Below are 17,460 nucleotides of genomic sequence, written 5' to 3'. Positions count from 1 at the left end.
ACGAAAACCACACTGTTCCTCCTGAATCCGAGGTTCGACTATCTGGCGTAGCCTCCTCTCCAGTACACCTGAATAGACCTTACCGGGAAGGCTGAGGAGTGTGATCCCACGATAGTTGGAACACACCCTCCGGTTCCCCTTCTTAAAGAGAGGAACCACCACCTCGGTCTGCCAATCCAGAGGTACCGCCCCCGATGTCTACGCGATGTTGCAGAGTCTTGTCAACCAAGACAGCCCCACAGCATCCAGAGCCTTAAAGGCCTACTGAAAGCCACTACTACCGACCACGCAGTCTGATAGTTTATATATCAATGATGAAATCTTAACATTCTAACACATGCCAATATGGCCGGGCTAGTTTACTAAATTGCAATTTTAAATTACGCGCGACATTTCCTGCTGAAAACGTCTCGGTATGATGACGTCAGCGCGTGACGTCGCGGATTGTAGAGGACAATTTGAGACAGCATGGTGGCCAGCTATTAAGTCGTCTGTTTTCATCGCAAAATTCCACAGTATTCTGGACATCTGTGTGGGTGAATCTTTTGCAATTTGTTCACTGAACAATGGAGACAGCAAAGAAGAAAGCTGTAGGAGGGAAGCGGTGTATTGCGGCCGACTGCAGCAACACAAACACGGCCGGTGTTTCATTGATTACATTCCCGAAAGATGACAGTCAATCTTTACCATTGGCCTGTGTAGAACTGGGACAACAGAGACTCTTACCAGGAGGACTTTGAGTTGGATACGCAGACACGGTACCGTGAGTACGCTTCCAAACATTTGATCGCTTGCCCGTACGTGCGTGCCGCTATGTGCATGTCACGTACGTAACTTTGGGGACTTTGGGGAAATATATGTTTCTGTATGAACTTTGGGGAGGTGAACGGTACTTTGGGCTGTGGGATTGAGTGTGTTGTGCAGGTGTTTGAGTTGTATTGGCGGGTTATATGGACGGGAGGGGGGAGGTGTTTGTTATGCGGGATTAATTTGTGGCATATTAAATATAAGCCTGGTTGTGTTGTGGCTAATAGAGTATATATATGTCTTGTGTTTTTTTACTGTTTTAGTCATTCCCAGCTGAATATCAGGTCCCACAGCATCTTCCCTATCTGAATCGCTCCCACTGCCCTCTAGTCCTTCACTCTCACTTTCCTCATCCACGAATCTTTCATCCTCGCTCAAATTAATGGGGAAATCGTCGCTTTCTCGGTCCGAATCGCTCTCGTTGCTGGTGGCCATGATTGTAAACAATGTGCGGATGTGAGGAGCTCCACAACCTGTGACGTCACGCTTCTCGTCTGCTACTTCCGGTACAGGCAAGGCTTTTTTATCAGCAACCAAAAGTTGAAAACTTTATCGTCTATGTTCTCTACTAAATCCTTTCAGCAAAAATATGGCAATATCGCGAAATGATCAAGTATGACACATAGAATGGACCTGCTATCCCCGTTTAAATAAGAAAATCGCATTTCAGTAGGCCTTTAAGGAACTCCGGGTGGATTTCATCCACCCCCTGGGCCTTGCCACCGAGGAGCTTTTTAACTACCTTGGCAACCTCAGCCTCAGAAATAGGAGAGCCCACCACAGATTCCCCAGGTCCTGCTTCCTCGTAGGAAGATGTGCTGGTAGGATTGAGGAGGTCTTCGAAGTATTCTCTCCACCGATCCACAACATCCGCAGTCGAGGTCAGCAGAACACCATCCCCACCATACACAGTGTTGACATTGCACTGCTTCCCCTTCCTGAGGCGGCGGATGGTGGTCCAGAATCGGTTCGAAGCCATCCGGAAGTCGTTTTCCATGGCTTCCCCGAACTCCTCCCATGTCCGAGTTTTTGCCTCCGCGACCGCTGAAGCCGCACACCGCTTGGCCTGTCGGTACCTGTCCGCTGCCTCAGGAGTCCTATGAGCCAAAAGAGCCCGATAGGACCCCTTCTTCAGCTTGACGGCATCCCTCACCGCCGGTGTCCACCAGCAGGTTCTAGGATTACCGTCACGACAGGGCAGCAACCACCTTGCGGCCACAGCTCCAATCGGCAGCCTCAACAATAGAGGTACGGAACATCGTCCACTCGTACTCAATGTCCAGCGCCTCCCTCGTGACATGTTCAAAGTTCTTCCGGAGGTGGGAATTGAAACTCTCTCTGACAGGAGACTCTGCCAGGCGTTCCCAGCAAACCCTCACAATGCGTTTCGGTCTGCCAGGTCTGTCCGGCATCCTCCCCCACCATCGCAGCCAACTCACCACCAGGTGGTGATCGATAGAAAGCTGCTCTTTGTCTCGACTTGATTCTCAAGCTGTTCTTTGCAAAGTGACATTGCTGCGAATGAGAGGATTTTTAGTTGATTTTACTGCCGTGTGTCTAAAAGACAAAAAAAGCTTAACTGTTGCAGTGCGTCTACAGTAGGTGAGCATTGAAAACATTCCACAGCCTGCCCATGTTTTCTGTTATCTTACAAGTCAACTGGGATCGCTGATAAAAGTGCACACTCTCCCACAAAGCGACTCCTGAGAGGATGAGTCAAAATGAATCTCAAGAGGCTTCCAGTGCAAGCTGCATGCAGACAGCTGAGCATCAGAGACGCATCCTCAGCCCAGAATCTGCTCACAGCTGCGTCTTCTTGCTAACTGCTCCTCTGGGAGATGAGCTGCTGGTTTACATGCATTCAAACGTCTGATAGCATTTACCACTGAGCGGGAACTATTAACACAATAGTGGCCGGTTACAGCGACTGAAGACTGCTTTGTCATTGGCCAATGTGCTTTTTGTCCCATTTTGTGCATGAGATCTGCACCAACTTTGTTGGAACAATTTAGGTGTGGCCTTTTGCCACTGGAATTGCTATCAATTTTCTTCATCAGTCTCACATAAATGATCCACATTGGAACTAATTCTTTTAGCATTTAGTGCACAATAAAAAAAAGTAAAACCGAGATCCGGACACTAAAGAAAATACCGGCTTGTCAGACAGGTGGGCTATAGCTGCAGGGACAAGGCTTTTCCCAAGGCGGGCCCTCCGGAATTTGATAGTTCTGTACCTGCGCCCTGATGGTAGTGGGATGATGTATTGGTGTAGTGGGTGAGTCATATCCTGGACTATCGTGTTTGCCAGTCCAATGATGGACCTGTGGTTTGGATCTGAAATGTTGGGTGTGGGTAGGCCGATGATTTTAGCTGCTGTTTGTAATGCGTGTGAGTGTGGTCCAGTTGGTTACAGAAAGCATAGTGAAAAAACATGTGGAACAGTACATAAGGATGGGTTGAACGATGCTTTGGTACAGTAATAACAGGAGGTGAGGTGCAACGTATAGTCCTTTAAGTTTAGGGATGGCTGACAGTCAGGATACTCACTTCCAATCACAGTCTCATTAACGTCAAGCTACCTAGATAGGCTACTGTCAACAACTGTGATCTGATTGGCTATCGCAACTGTCCATCAGCTGTATGTGTTCTCAAATTCATCTGCTAACGAGCGGTCCCGGGTGTTGCTCTGCTGATCTGCATAGCACCGCTGCGGCTCAAACCAGTGAGTATCCAATCACAGGAGGCGTAAATGTCACGTTCAAGGTGAGGCCAGCTAGAATGCCTTACTGACAACAACTCCTGATCTGATTGGTTATGTCATGTCTGGGTCTTGGGTGTTTGCTTTTCCGGGATGCAACGGAAAGTTGGCACGGGCGAGACGGAAATAAGGGTACATGATTTATTTATTATATCAAAAAAAAGTGCAAACAAAAAGCGCGCACAGTGGCGGAGAATAAACTATGAAACCAAAAGACTATAGCAAAAAAGTACAAACGAAAAACACGCACAATGGCGGAGAACAAACTATGAAACCAAAAAGACTATAAACATGGAACAAAAACTTACTTGGCTTGGACAAAAATAGTTGCATGAAGAATGGACATGGAAAGAAGTATCAGGCATGGACAGAGCATAAATGTGGTGAGGGCGTCAGAAAGACAAACTGAAAAACACTGAACTTAAATACTACAGACATGATTAACGAAAACAGGTGCGTGACTCAAGACGTGAAACAGGTGCGTGACGTGACAGGGGAAAACTAATGGGTTGCTATGGTGACAATCAAGAGTGCACAATGAGTCCAAACGTGGAACAGGTGAAACTAATGGGGTAATCATGGAAACAAGACAAGGGAGTGAAAAGCCAGAAACTAAAGAGTCCAATAACTAAACAAAACATGATTACACAGACATGACAGGTTATGGCAATTATCTATCAACTGTATGTGCCCGTTCACTTACAGTGCACACACATTGTTGATTCTGAAGGCAGATCATGTTTTATTCTACCGTAAAGCAGTTCGTCTGCCGTAAACAGCAATGTTGTTGTAATATATTGAGTTGGAGGCAATAACCAGGCGAGGTGATGAAGTACGTCTCTTTACTGTAGACTTCAGAACAGACTCACACACTTGACGTCAGGTGCGCAACACCATGTAAATCGTTGGCCAACCAAAAAGTAACCCCAGTACGCTTTAGCCAACATTCACCAGGAGATGGCAACATACAAACATAAATCACTCTTTTACATTCCTCCCCTTTTAGAATTGTAGAAGTTACTCAAAATAAATATACAACCCAACCAAAAAAATGCAGCAGCTCAATTAAAAAACTGTACTTAAGCCACATTTTTTTTCTCTTTTTTTTAGTACTGAACTCTTAACCCTCATTTGTAAACAATAACATGCTTATTATACAAACAGTATTTGTACACTTTTAGCACAGATTTTTATACTGTCTTCAGAGATTCCGTTTTTTTGGTGGTACTCGAAACCTTTCTGGGTACCTGCGAAAGGGTGTTCAGCATGGTAAGAAAAATAGTGACAGAGAATAGAACAAGGATGGACAATTCAACCCTTAACTCAACAATGAGTAGATGAGTGTTATGTGTGTGTATATGTGTATATAAATGAACACTGAAATTCAAGTATTTATTTTATATATATATATATATATATATATATATATATATATATATATATATATATATATATATATATATATATATATATATATATAGCTAGAATTCACTGAAAGTCATGTATTTCTTATATATATATATATATATATATATGTATGTGTGGGAAAAAAATCACAAGACTATTTCATCTCTACAGGCCTGTTTCATGAGGGGGGGTACCCTCAATCATCAGGAGATTTTAATGGGAGCATTCGCATACCATGGTTTATATAGGGCACAGAGTGGGTGGGTACAGGCTGGCCTAGGGGCGTGGTGATTGGCTCATGTGTTACCTAGGAGGTGTTTCCGTCTATGGCGGCATGTTGTTACAATTTCGCTGCGCTTGTTGAGGGATGACAGGTCTGGACGGTAAATAATAAACAGTTTCTCTTTCAAGCATAGGTTGCATCTTTTATTACCACTATTGTAAGGTGTGCTGGATGCAAGAATTTGCCATGTTATTGAATATTCAACAGTATTGTCTTTGAGGTCCCAAATGTGTTTGCTGAGTTCTGTGGTATTTCGCAGGTTTTTGTTCCTGAAAGAAGCCTTGTGATTGTTCCATCTGGTTTTGAATTCACCCTCGGTTAATCCTACATATGTGTCGGATGTGTTAATGTCCTTGCGTATTACCTTAGATTGGTAGACAACTGATGTTTGTAAGCACCCCCCATTGAGAGGGCAATCAGGTTTCTTTCGACAGTTACATCCTTTATTGGTTTTGGAGTCGCTCTGTCTGGGGGTCGACGGCTCATTTGCAATTGTTTATATATATATATATATATATATATATATATATATATATGAAATACTTGACTTGGTGAATTCTAGCTGTAAATATACTCCTCCCCCCGCCCCACCCCGACCACGCCCCCCACCCCCCGAAATCGGAGGTCTCAAGGTTGGCAAGTATGAGATATAGGGAGTCTTTTTTTAAAATGAACAGAACTCATTTGCAACTTTTTCCACCTCAAACAAAAAAGGCTAAAACAGTCAGAAAAACCAAAACATGGTACAGTTCCTTGAGGTTTAGGGAACTTTAACCCGAGGACAGGACCCACTGGCAGCTGTCTTCGGTTTTGGTGGAGCGCTGAAAAGAGGATTAGACTTAAAAGCAGAAGTCTTTAAAAAAGTGGCCTTCAAAAAGTACTGCAAGAGGGCCATACCATTTTTGGTTTATTAGATTATTTTTAAATATATATTCTTTATATTTCTACGAGTTTTTCTAAAAAAACAATTCAAATGTCTTTGGATACACATTAACATTGATCCATGGCTCTGTAGTGAACATGTAGATGTGGTGGACTTTACTACTAAAATAGTAAAGTACATTCAAATCCAAACAAACATTGTATGCAAAAAAACATTTAAATGTATTATAGGGGTTTTACTAACACCAATATTTTGGTACCGGTACCAAAAGGTATTTCGATACTTTTTGATACTTTTCTAAATACACAAAAAATGTCATTATTGGCTTTATTTGAACAAAAAATGTTAGTATACATGAAACATATGTTTATTATTGTCATTTAGTCCTTCAATAAAATAGACAACTTGTCTTTTAGTAGTAAGTAAACAAACAAAGACTCCTAATTAGTCTATGCAGTAACATATTGTGTCATTTATACACCTATTATTTTGTACACATTATTAAGGACAAACTGTAAAAATTGATTATTAATCTACTTGTTCATTTACTGTTAATATCTGCTTACTTTCTGTTTTAACATGTTCTATCTACACTTCTGTTCAAATGTAATAATCACTAATTCTTCTCTTCTTTGATACTTGACATTAGTTTTGGATGATACCACACATTTAGGTATGGATCCGATACCAAGTAGTTACAGGATCATACATTGGTCCTATTCAAAGTCCTCATGTGTCCAGGGACATATTTACTGACTTTGTAAACATAATATGAATTAAAAGAAAACACAAAAAGATTTTGTGATTTAAAAAAAATATCGATATAACCATAGTAGTATCGACTAGATACTGTCAGGCTTGGACGAAGGAAGGGACTCAGATGCAGAGATGTGATTCCAAATAAAGCTTTTATTTTGAAAAAACTCTTTAAGCCTCCAGAGCCGAGTAAATTCAAATACTATCAAATTACAAAAATAGCTATCGACAAAATGTTCCAAAAGGGAAAAACCGAAAATCACACCAAAAGGAGGAAATACAAAAATAAGGACAATTATAATTAGCACCGTATCTGTTATCAAAAAACTTTAACAAAAAAACGCTCCAACAGGAGGAAGAAAATAAAGACTATAAAACTTACTACTCTAATTAATGTAAACAAAAAATCACTCAAAAACTTTGAGGAAAAATCTTTAGGGAAAAATTATAACTCACCACTGCGGTAGAAAAAGGTTGAATAACAAAAGTCGCTCTGAGGGAGGAGAAAAAGTTAATTCAAAATTACAGCGTGGGATATTCTGGAAGCAAGGACGTAGACGTGGGACAAGGCAAGGCATGGACATGAACATGAACATGGAACTCAAGACAGGCACGAAAGCTCGAGACAATCTGGCACAGAACAAGGGGAGGCATGAGCTTATATGGAACATGAGGGTAATGGGAAACAGGTGGATACAATCAAGGGTCAGGAATGACGTCAGACTGGTGACACAAGAGGAAGGACCCGTGATCTGAAACAAGAGGAGTTGCTTTTCAAAATAAAACATGTAAATCACAAGACAGAAAAAACCAAGACAAGACTTCCCTCACCGCGGTGTGACAGATACACTCTTGTACTTGGTATCATTACAGTGAATGTCAGGTGTTAACCTACTCAGTGGCCTAGTGGTTAGAGTGTCGGCCCTGAGATGAGTAGGTTGTGAGTTCATGTGAAAATTGTAATGATCCGCTGCTCGGATCATGTTCTGTTTGGTTTTTGGACTCCCTTAGTTCTGTTTCAGCACCCCTGTTTTGTGTCTCCTTGGTTACCATGGTTTCTGCTGCCTCTGATTAGTGTCTAGGAGACTCACCTGCTGCCAAGCACTAATCAGAGTGCTATTTATTCCCATTTCTTTCCACACTCAGTCTGGCTTCCTAGTTTGCTACTCACAACAGGTAACGACAGTTTTGATTCCTCTTGATATGCTAGCTTCCACGCTAGGCTCTATAGTTTTTTTTGATTCCTGTCTTGTATACTAGCTTCCACGCTAGACTCAACTTGGCTCTGTCTTCCAGTGCTATGTGCACACTTTGTTTCATTTCCTGCCTGACTTATTGTTATAATACAAACCCCGTTTCCATATGAGTTGGGCAATTGTGTTAGATGCAAATATAAACGGAATACAATGATTTGCAAATCCTTTTCAAGCCATATTCAGTTGAATATGCTACAAAGACAACATATTTGATGTTCAAACAATAAGCAATAATCATTAACTTTAGAATTTGATGGCAGCAACACGTGACAAAGAAGTTGGGAAAGGTGGCAATAAATACTGATAAAGTTGAGGAATGCTCATCAAACACTTATTTGGAACATCCCACAGGTGTGCAGGCAAATTGGGAACAGGTGGGTGCCATGATTGGGTATAAAAGTAGATTCCATGAAATGCTCAGTCATTCACAAACAAGGATGGGGCGAGGGTCACCACTTTGTCAACAAATGCGTGAGCAAATTGTTGAACAGTTTAAGAAAAACCTTTCTCAACCAGCTATTGCAAGGAATTTAGGGATTTCACCATCTACACTCCGTAATATCATCAAAGGGTTCAGAGAATCTGGAGAAATCACTGCACGTAAGCAGCTAAGCCCGTGACCTTCCATCCCTCAGGCTGTACTGCATCAACAAGCGACATCAGTGTGTAAAGGATATCACCACATGGGCTCAGGAACACTTCAGAAACCCACTGTCAGTAACTACAGTTGGTCGCTACATCTGTAAGTGCAAGTTAAAACTCTCCTATGCAAGGCGAAAACCGTTTATCAACAACACCCAGAAACGCCGTCATCTTCGCTGGGCCTGAGCTCATCTAAGATGGACTGATACAAAGTGGAAAAGTGTTCTGTGGTCTGACGAGTCCACATTTCAAATTGTTTTTGGAAACTGTGGACGTCGTGTCCTCCGGACCAAAGAGGAAAAGAACCATCCGGATTGTTCTAGGCGCAAAGTGTAAAAGGCAGCATGTGTGATGGTATGGGGGTGTATTAGTGCCCAAGACATGGGTAACTTACACATCTGTGAAGGCACCATTAATGCTGAAAGGTACATACAGGTTTTGGAGCAACATATGTTGCCATCCAAGCAACGTTACCATGGACGCCCCTGCTTATTTCAGCAAGACAATGCCAAGCCACGTGTTACATCAACGTGGCTTCATAGTAAATGAGTGCGGGTACTAGACTGGCCTGCCTGTAGTCCAGACCTGTCTCCCATTGAAAATGTGTGGCGCATTATGAAGCCTAAAATAGCAGAAGGGAGACCCCCGGACTGTTGAACAACTTAAGCTGTACATCAAGCAAGAATGGGAAAGAATTCCACCTGAGAAGCTTCAAAAATGTGTCTCCTCAGTTCCCAAACCTTTACTGAGTGTTGTTAAAAGGAAAGGCCATGTAACACAGTGGTGAACATGCCCTTTCCCAACTACTTTGGCACGTGTTGCAGCCATGAAATTCTAAGTTAATGATTATTTGCACACAAAAAAAAAATGTTTATGAGTTTGAACATCAAATATGTTGTCTTTGTAGCATATTCAACTGAATATGGCTTGAAAATGATTTGCAAATCATTGTATTCCGTTTATATTTACATCTAACACAATTTCCCAACTCATATGGAAACAGGGTTTATAAATCATTTTCCTTCCTGCACGCTGTGTCCAAAGTCCGTCTGCATCTTGGGAAAACGACCCCCCGCATCACTATGCACTCAGAGCGTTACAAAAATGATGTAATATTTGGTTTACGATCTTTTGAATTTAAACATGCCAACACAACACAAAGGCCATGAAATACTTTGACTCTTGTTTGATTACACTATTTAGTATTACAACCAAGGAGAGGACCTATTATTAGGGCCCGCATGGCCCATTGCATAAGGACTCCCAAAGGGAGTCCTTATGCAATGGGACATAATTAGGGCCCGCATGGCCCATTGTATAAGGACTCCCAAAGGGAGTCCTTATGCAATGGGACATAATTAGGGCCCGCATGGCCCATTGTATAAGGACTCCCAAAGGGAGTCCTTATACAATAGGACATAAGGACCTATTGAATTTGTAAGGTTTTATTATTCGCTATTTTTTATTCTTCCGCCGCCACATTAAACTGTAATTTGACCCACTTAACATGCTTCAAAACTCACCATATTTGACCCACACATCAGGACCTGCGAAAATTGCCTTTTTTTTTAAAAAACGAACCACAAAACTCAAAATTGCGCTCTAGCGCCCCCTACGGAAAAAAAAAACTAGACTGCCTGTAACTCCCACTAGGAAGGTCGGAGAGACATAAAACAAAAACCTCTATGTAGGTCTGATTTAGACCTACATTTCATAATAGTATATTCTTGGGCAAAAATCAACAGGAAGTTGGCAATTCCCCCTTCAAGACAAAACGTACTAAAAACAGTCACTTTTGCCTCTTTGAGCTGTAATTTGACCCCGTTAACATGCTTCAAAACTCACCGAACTGAACACACACATCAGGACTGGCAAAAATTGTGATCTAATAAAAAAACCTAACCCCAAATCTCAAAATTGTGCTCTAGCGCAATTTTTTAATGAAACGCACAAAAAACTGCTCGGATGAAAAAACTGACAAAACTGCCTGTAACTCTCCCTGGGAAGGTTGGAGAGACATAAAACAAAAACCTCTATGTAGGTCTCACTTAGACCTACATTTCATAAATTGACAACCCCCAGCAAAAATCAACAGGAAATTTGCTATTCCCCCTTCAAAACACATTTTTTGTAAAAAACGGTCACCTTCCTTCAAAAGCTATCTCCTCTGAGCGCGTTTGTCGTTTCGGCTTCAAACTAACACAGGAGATAGATTAAACCCTTGTGTATAAAATAACAGAACAGCGTTTTAATACCTGCTCCGGTTTTGATTTTATGACCCTTCAAAGACCCGCTGCGCTGATGCTGCTGCGCTGCTGTTTTTTTAAGATGGCTGCTTAAAAGCAGGAAGCACCAACGTGCCCACACAATGCAGACAAGGTAGGTACACTAGACAAAAGTCTTGGGACACTTCAGACTAAAAGTAGACAAAAGTATTGGGACACTTAGGACTAGCACCTGCCAAATACGCGGGCCCGACCAATGCTGCTTGCAGCTTTAATTATTATTCTTTATTCTTTATTCTTCCGCCGCCACTTTAAACTGTAATTTGACCCACTTAACATGCTTCAAAACTCACCATATTTGACCCACACATCAGGACCTGCGAAAATTGCCTTTTTTTAAAAAAAACCGAACCACAAAACTCAAAATTGCGCTCTAGCGCCCCCTACGAAAAAAAAAAAACTAGACTGCCTGTAACTCCCACTAGGAAGGTCGTAGAGACATAAAACAAAAACCTTTATGTAGGTGTGACTTAGACCTAGATTTCATAATAGTATATTCTTGGGCAAAAATCAACAGGAAGTTGGCAATTCCCCCTTCAAGACAAAAAGTACTAAAAACAGTCACTTTTGCCTCTTTGAGCTGTAATTTGACCCCCTTAACATGCTTCAAAACTCACCGAACTGAACACACACATCAGGACTGGCAAACATTGCGATCTAATAAAAAAACCTAACCCCAAATCTCAAAATTGTGCTCTAGCGCAATTTTTTAATGAAACGCACAAAAAACTGCTCGGATGAAAAAACTGACAAAACTGCCTGTAACTCTCCCTGGGAAGGTCGGAGAGACATGAAAAACCTCTATGTAGGTCTCACTTAGACCTACATTTCATAAATTGACAACCCCCAGCAAAAATCAACAGGAAGTTTGCTATTCCCCCTTCAAAACACATTTTTTGTAAAAACCGGTCACCTTCCTTCAAAAACTATCTCCTCTGAGCGCGTTTGTCGTTTCGGCTTCAAACTAACACAGGAGAGAGATTAAACCCTTGTGTATAAAATAACAGAACAGTTTTTTAATACCTGCTCCGGTTTTGATTTTATGACCCTTCAAAGACCCGCTGCGCTGATGCTGCTGCGCTGCTGTTTTTTTAAGATGGCTGCTTAAAAGCAGGAAGCACCAACGTGCCCACACAATGCAGACAAGGTAGGTACACTAGACAAAAGTCTTGGGACACTTCAGACTAAAAGTAGACAAAAGTATTGGGACACTTAGGACTAGCACCTGCCAAATACGCGGGCCCGACCAATGCTGCTTGCAGCTTTAATTATTATTATTATTATTATTAGTTAAGTACTACATTCAGTCAGCCATAAATACTTGTTATACTTAGTAGTCATTAGAATTTACGTATTACCCGCTTACCGCCTGAATGCAGCTGAGATAGGCTACAGCACCCCCCGCGAGCCCAAAAAGGACAAGCGGTAGAAAAATGGATGGATGGAATATTCAAAATTAAGGAAATTAATTCATATTATTTTACAGTGTTATTAATAATCCATATTTTAGTTATATATCTGTCGTAAAACCACAAAGAATCCACATCCAAGGAGGTTAACCATGACCAGAAGGCTGTTATTGCTTGGCAGCACAGAGGTGGTGTCGCTCACCTGCCGACACGTCGCAGCCTCGTGTTTGGCATAGCTGCCACTTCCTGTAATCGTGGCGACTGATGGATGGCGACAGCTGCACCGCGAGGGGAGAATGTTAGGCGATGCCATCTTTTACCCCCTACACACACACTGTGTCACACACATCCATTACAGTCAACACACTTGTTAGAAGGACATCCTCATGGCACCCACTCCCTGCACTATAACGACACACGTGTAAGAACACGGGAAGCAAACATGCTCAAAATACAAAAGCCCAAACCAGTGAAGTTGTCACGTTGTGTAAATGGTAAATAAAAAGAGAATACAACAAATCCTTTTCCACTTACCGTATTTTCCGCACCATAAGCCGCCCTGGGTTATAAGCCGCGCCTTCAATGAACGGCATATTTCAAAACTTTGTCCACTTATAAGCCGCCCCGTGTTATAAGCCGCATCTAACTGCGCTAAAGGGAATGTCAAAAAAACAGTCAGATAGGTCAGTCAAACTTTAATAATATATTAAAAACCAGCGTGATGTGGGCGCGCATGGAGTCGTATATCAACATGGACGGAGCTGCGTGAAAAAAGCCACCCGGCCTCTTCGCGTAAACTTACCTTAACCACTCGCTCATCTTTTCTTCATCCATCCATCCCTTCGAGTTAGCTTTTATGATGACGCCGGCTGGAAAGGTCTCTTTTGGCAAGGTCTTCCTTTTGAATATCACCATGGGTGGAAGTTTCTGGCCATTAGCATGGCAAGCTAGAACCACAGTGAAGGATGACTTCTCATTCCCTGTGGTGCGAATATTCACCGTACGTGCTCCCGTTGTATCCACAGTGCGGTTCACAGGAATATCAAAAGTCAGTGGAACCTCGTCCATGTTGATAATGTTCTCTGGCCGGATCTTTTTTTCAGCTATCTTGTTTTTACAATATGCACGGAAAGTAGCCAGCTTTTCTTGAAAGTCTTTAGGCAGTTGCTGTGAAATAGTAGTCCGTGTGCGGATGGAGAGATTGCGTCTTTTCATGAACCGGAAACCTGTCGCTTAGTAGGAGCCATTTTGTGGTCTTTACAGATGTAAACACACAAAGGAAATGAAACGTAATATTCGCGCCCTTCTTCTTCTTCTATGCGGGCGGGTGGTTGCTTACAGTAGAAGAAGAAGCGCTTCCTGTTCTATGCGGGCGGGTGGTTGCTTACAGTAGAAGAAGAAGCGCTTCCTGTTCTATGCGGGCGGGTGGTTGCTTACAGTAGAAGAAGAAGCGCTTCCTCTTCTATGGGGGCGGGTGCTTACCTTGGCGGTTGCTTGCGTAGAAGAAGAAGCGCTTCCTCTTCTACGGGGAAAAAAGATGGCGGCTGTTTACCGTAGTTGCGAGACCGAAACTTTATGAAAATGAATCTTAATATTAATCCATATATAAAGCGCACCGGGTTATAAGGCGCACTGTCAGCTTTTGAGAAAATTTGTGGTTTTTAGGTGCGCCTTATAGTGCGGAAAATACGGTATATTCAATTGAATAGACTGCAGAGACAAGATATTTCATTATTTTTTTGCAAATAATCATGAACTTAGAATTTAATGGCAGCAAAATAGTTGTCACCGGGGCATTTTTACCAGTGTGTTACATGGCATTTCCTTTTAACAACACTCAGTAAAGGTTTGGGAACTGAGGAGACACATTTTCTAAGCTTCTCAGGTGGAATTCTTTCCCATTCTTGCTTGATGTACAGCTTAAGTTGTTCAACAGTCTCCCTTCTCATATTTTAGCCTTCACACATTTTCAATGGGAGACAGGTCTGGACTACAGACAGGCCAGTCTAGTACCCGCACTCTTTTACTATGAAACCACACTGTTGTAACACGTGGCTTGGCATCGTCTTGCTGAAATAAGCAGGGGCGTCCATGATAACGTTGCTTGGATGGCAACATATGTTGCTCCAAAAGCTGTATGTACCTTTCAGCATTAATGGCGCCTTCACAGATGTGTAAGTTACCCATGTCTTGGCCACTAATACACCCCCATACCATCACACATGCTGCCTTTTACAATTTGCACCGAGAACAATCCGGATGGTCCACAGTTTCCAAAAACAATTTGAAATGTGGACTCGTCAGACCACAGAACACTTTTCCACTTTGTATCAGTCCATCTTAGATGAGCTCAGGCCCAGCGAAGCCGACGGCGTTTCTGGGTGTTGTTGATAAACGGTTTTCACCTTGCATAGGAGAGTTTTAACTTGCACTTACAGATGTAGCGACCAACTGTAGTTACTGACAGTGGGTTTCTGAAGTGTTCCTGAGCCCATGTGGTGATATCCTTTACACACTGATGTCGCTTTTTGATGCAGTACCGCCCGAGGGATCCAAGGTGCGTAATATCATGGCTTACGTGCAGTGATTTCTCCAGATTCTCTGAACCTTTGGATGATATTAAGGACCGTAGATGGTGAAATATATATATTAGATTATTAGATTATTCAATTGTTGTTTTTTTTTGTTAGTTTTTGATTTATTTCTTTGTCCATGGTCTGTGCTTATAGTATGCTTGTAATGTGTAATGTCTTGTGATTTATGTATTCTTTTGTGTCATGACCTGTTGAATGTTTACTGCCTTAGGACAACAGATGAAAATTACCTATTGTGCTAATAACTCCGGCATATTGACATTGTTTGTCTGTTGATGATAATGCATTGTCCTAATTCAAAAAATTAAAATTAAAATTACAAATCTCTAAATTCCTTGCAATAGCTTGGTTGAGAAATGTTGTTCTTAAACAATTTGCTCAGGCATTTGTTGACAACGTGGTGACCCTCGCCCCCGTCCTTGTTTGTGAATGGAAGCTGCTTTTATACCCAATCATGGCACCCACCTGTTCCCAATTAGCCTGCACACCTGTGGGATGTTCCAAATAAGTGTTTGACGAGCATTCCTCAACTTTCTCACTCTTTTTTTGCCACTTGTGCCAGCTTTTTTGAAACATGCCACAGGCATCAAATTCCAAATGAGCTAATATTTGCAAAAAAATAACAAAGTTTATCAGTGTGAACATGAAATATCTTGTCTTTGCAGTCTATTCAATTGAATATAAGTTGAAAATGATTTGTTGTATTCTCTTTTTATTGACCATTTACACAACCTGACAACTTCACTGCTTTTGGGTTATATATGTTGTGTGAGTCAGCTAAAAAAAAATCATGTCAGTGCAAAATGTTATGCATTCATCAGCAGATTTTCAGGGTCAGAGGTCACTGATGTACGATCACATTGCCCAACTAAGCAAAGTCATTTCCCCATACCCTCCTTGCCCCCCCCCCTCCTCAGTTTGAACCCTTACAGCTACGACGAGAGCTGCGTGTCCAGCAGCGTGGACCACCTGCCGTTGGCCGCCCTCCCGCTCCTCGCCATCGTGTCGCCACGCTACCAGGACGCCGTGGCTACAGTCATCGCCCGCGCCAACCAGGTCTACCGCAGCTTCCTGCACTCCGAGGATGGTCAGGGCTTCTCGGGTCAGGTGTGTTCAATTTTCTCCAGCCTAACAGTAGACCTCATTCTTTTTTTATAACCAGGAAGTAAGTCATAATTTAACAGGATAAGCTATTATTACATTATAGATACTGTACTGTTTCAACCCCAACTTGTTGTTACATTCTGTCAGTCTGCTACCCCAGGATGCAGAGATGGCAGGCATACCTCAGGTAAACATTGCGTTAATGTCTCACAAACGAAAGGACTAGTTGGCAAAAGATGACATCCATCCATCCATCTTCTTCCGCTTATCCGAGGTCGGGTCGCGGGGGCAGCAGCCTAAGCAGGGAAGCCCAGACTTCCCTCTCCCCAGCCACTTCGTCCAGCTCCTCCCGGAGGATCCCGAGGCGTTCCCAGGCCAGCCGGGAGACATAGTCTTCCCAACGTGTCCTGGGTCTTCCTCGTGGCCTCCTACCAGTCGGACGTGCCCTAAACACCTCCCTAGGGAGGCGCTCAGTTGGCATCCTGACCAGATGCCCGAACCACCTCATCTGGCTCCTCTCCATGTGGAGGAGCAGCGGCTTTACTTTGAGCTCCCCCCGGATGACAGAGCTTCTCACCCTATCTCTAAGGGAGAGCCCCGCCACCCGGCGGAGGAAACTCATTTGGGCCGCTTGTACCCGTGATCTTGTCCTTTCGGTCATAACCCAAAGCTCATGACCATAGGTGAGGATGGGAACGTAGATCAACCGGTAAATTGAGAGCTTTGCCTTCCGGCTCAGCTCCTTCTTCACCACAACGGATCGATACAGCGTCCGCATTACTGAAGACGCCGCACCGATCCGCCTGTCGATCTCACCATCCACTCTTCCCTCACTCGTGAACAAGACTCCGAGGTACTTGAACTCCTCCACTTGGGGCAAGATCTCCTCCCCAACCCGGAGATGGCACTCCACCATTTTCCGGGCGAGAACCATGGACTCGGACTTGGAGGTGCTGATTCTCATCCCAGTCGCTTCACACTCGGCTGCGAACCGATCCAGTGAGAGCTGAAGATCCTGGCCAGATGAAGCCATCAGGACCACATCATCTGCAAAAAGCAGAGACCTAATCCTGCAGCCACCAAACAAGCCCTGATTGTGCGTAGAAATTCTGTCCATAAAAGTTATGAACAGAGTTGGTTTGATTAATTGATTGAGACTTTTATTAGTAGGTTTCACAGTGAAGTACATATTCCGTACAATTGACCACTAAATGGTAACACCCCAATAAGTTTTTGATTGATTCATGATACAGATATATACTATCTGGTGACAAAG

The 17,460-nt window shown here is 42.8% G+C and overlaps 1 protein-coding gene across 1 annotated transcript in view; it reads left to right on the top strand.

Annotated features, from left to right (window-relative positions):
• Window positions 1-17,460, top strand: part of pitpnm3 (PITPNM family member 3) — a 330,161-nt gene that overhangs the window by 189,431 nt on the left and 123,270 nt on the right. Inside the window, exon 6 of the mRNA XM_061973214.1 lies at window positions 15,998-16,187. Within this exon, the coding sequence (XP_061829198.1) occupies window positions 15,998-16,187 (190 nt within the window). The remainder of the gene's footprint in view (window positions 1-15,997; window positions 16,188-17,460) is intronic.

Source organism: Nerophis lumbriciformis, linkage group LG17 (assembly GCF_033978685.3).
Source record: "Nerophis lumbriciformis linkage group LG17, RoL_Nlum_v2.1, whole genome shotgun sequence".
Classification (NCBI taxonomy): Eukaryota; Metazoa; Chordata; class Actinopteri; order Syngnathiformes; family Syngnathidae; genus Nerophis; species Nerophis lumbriciformis.
The sequence above is the reverse complement of the archived record's forward strand: the minus strand, read 5'-3'. Positions and strand labels throughout refer to the sequence as shown.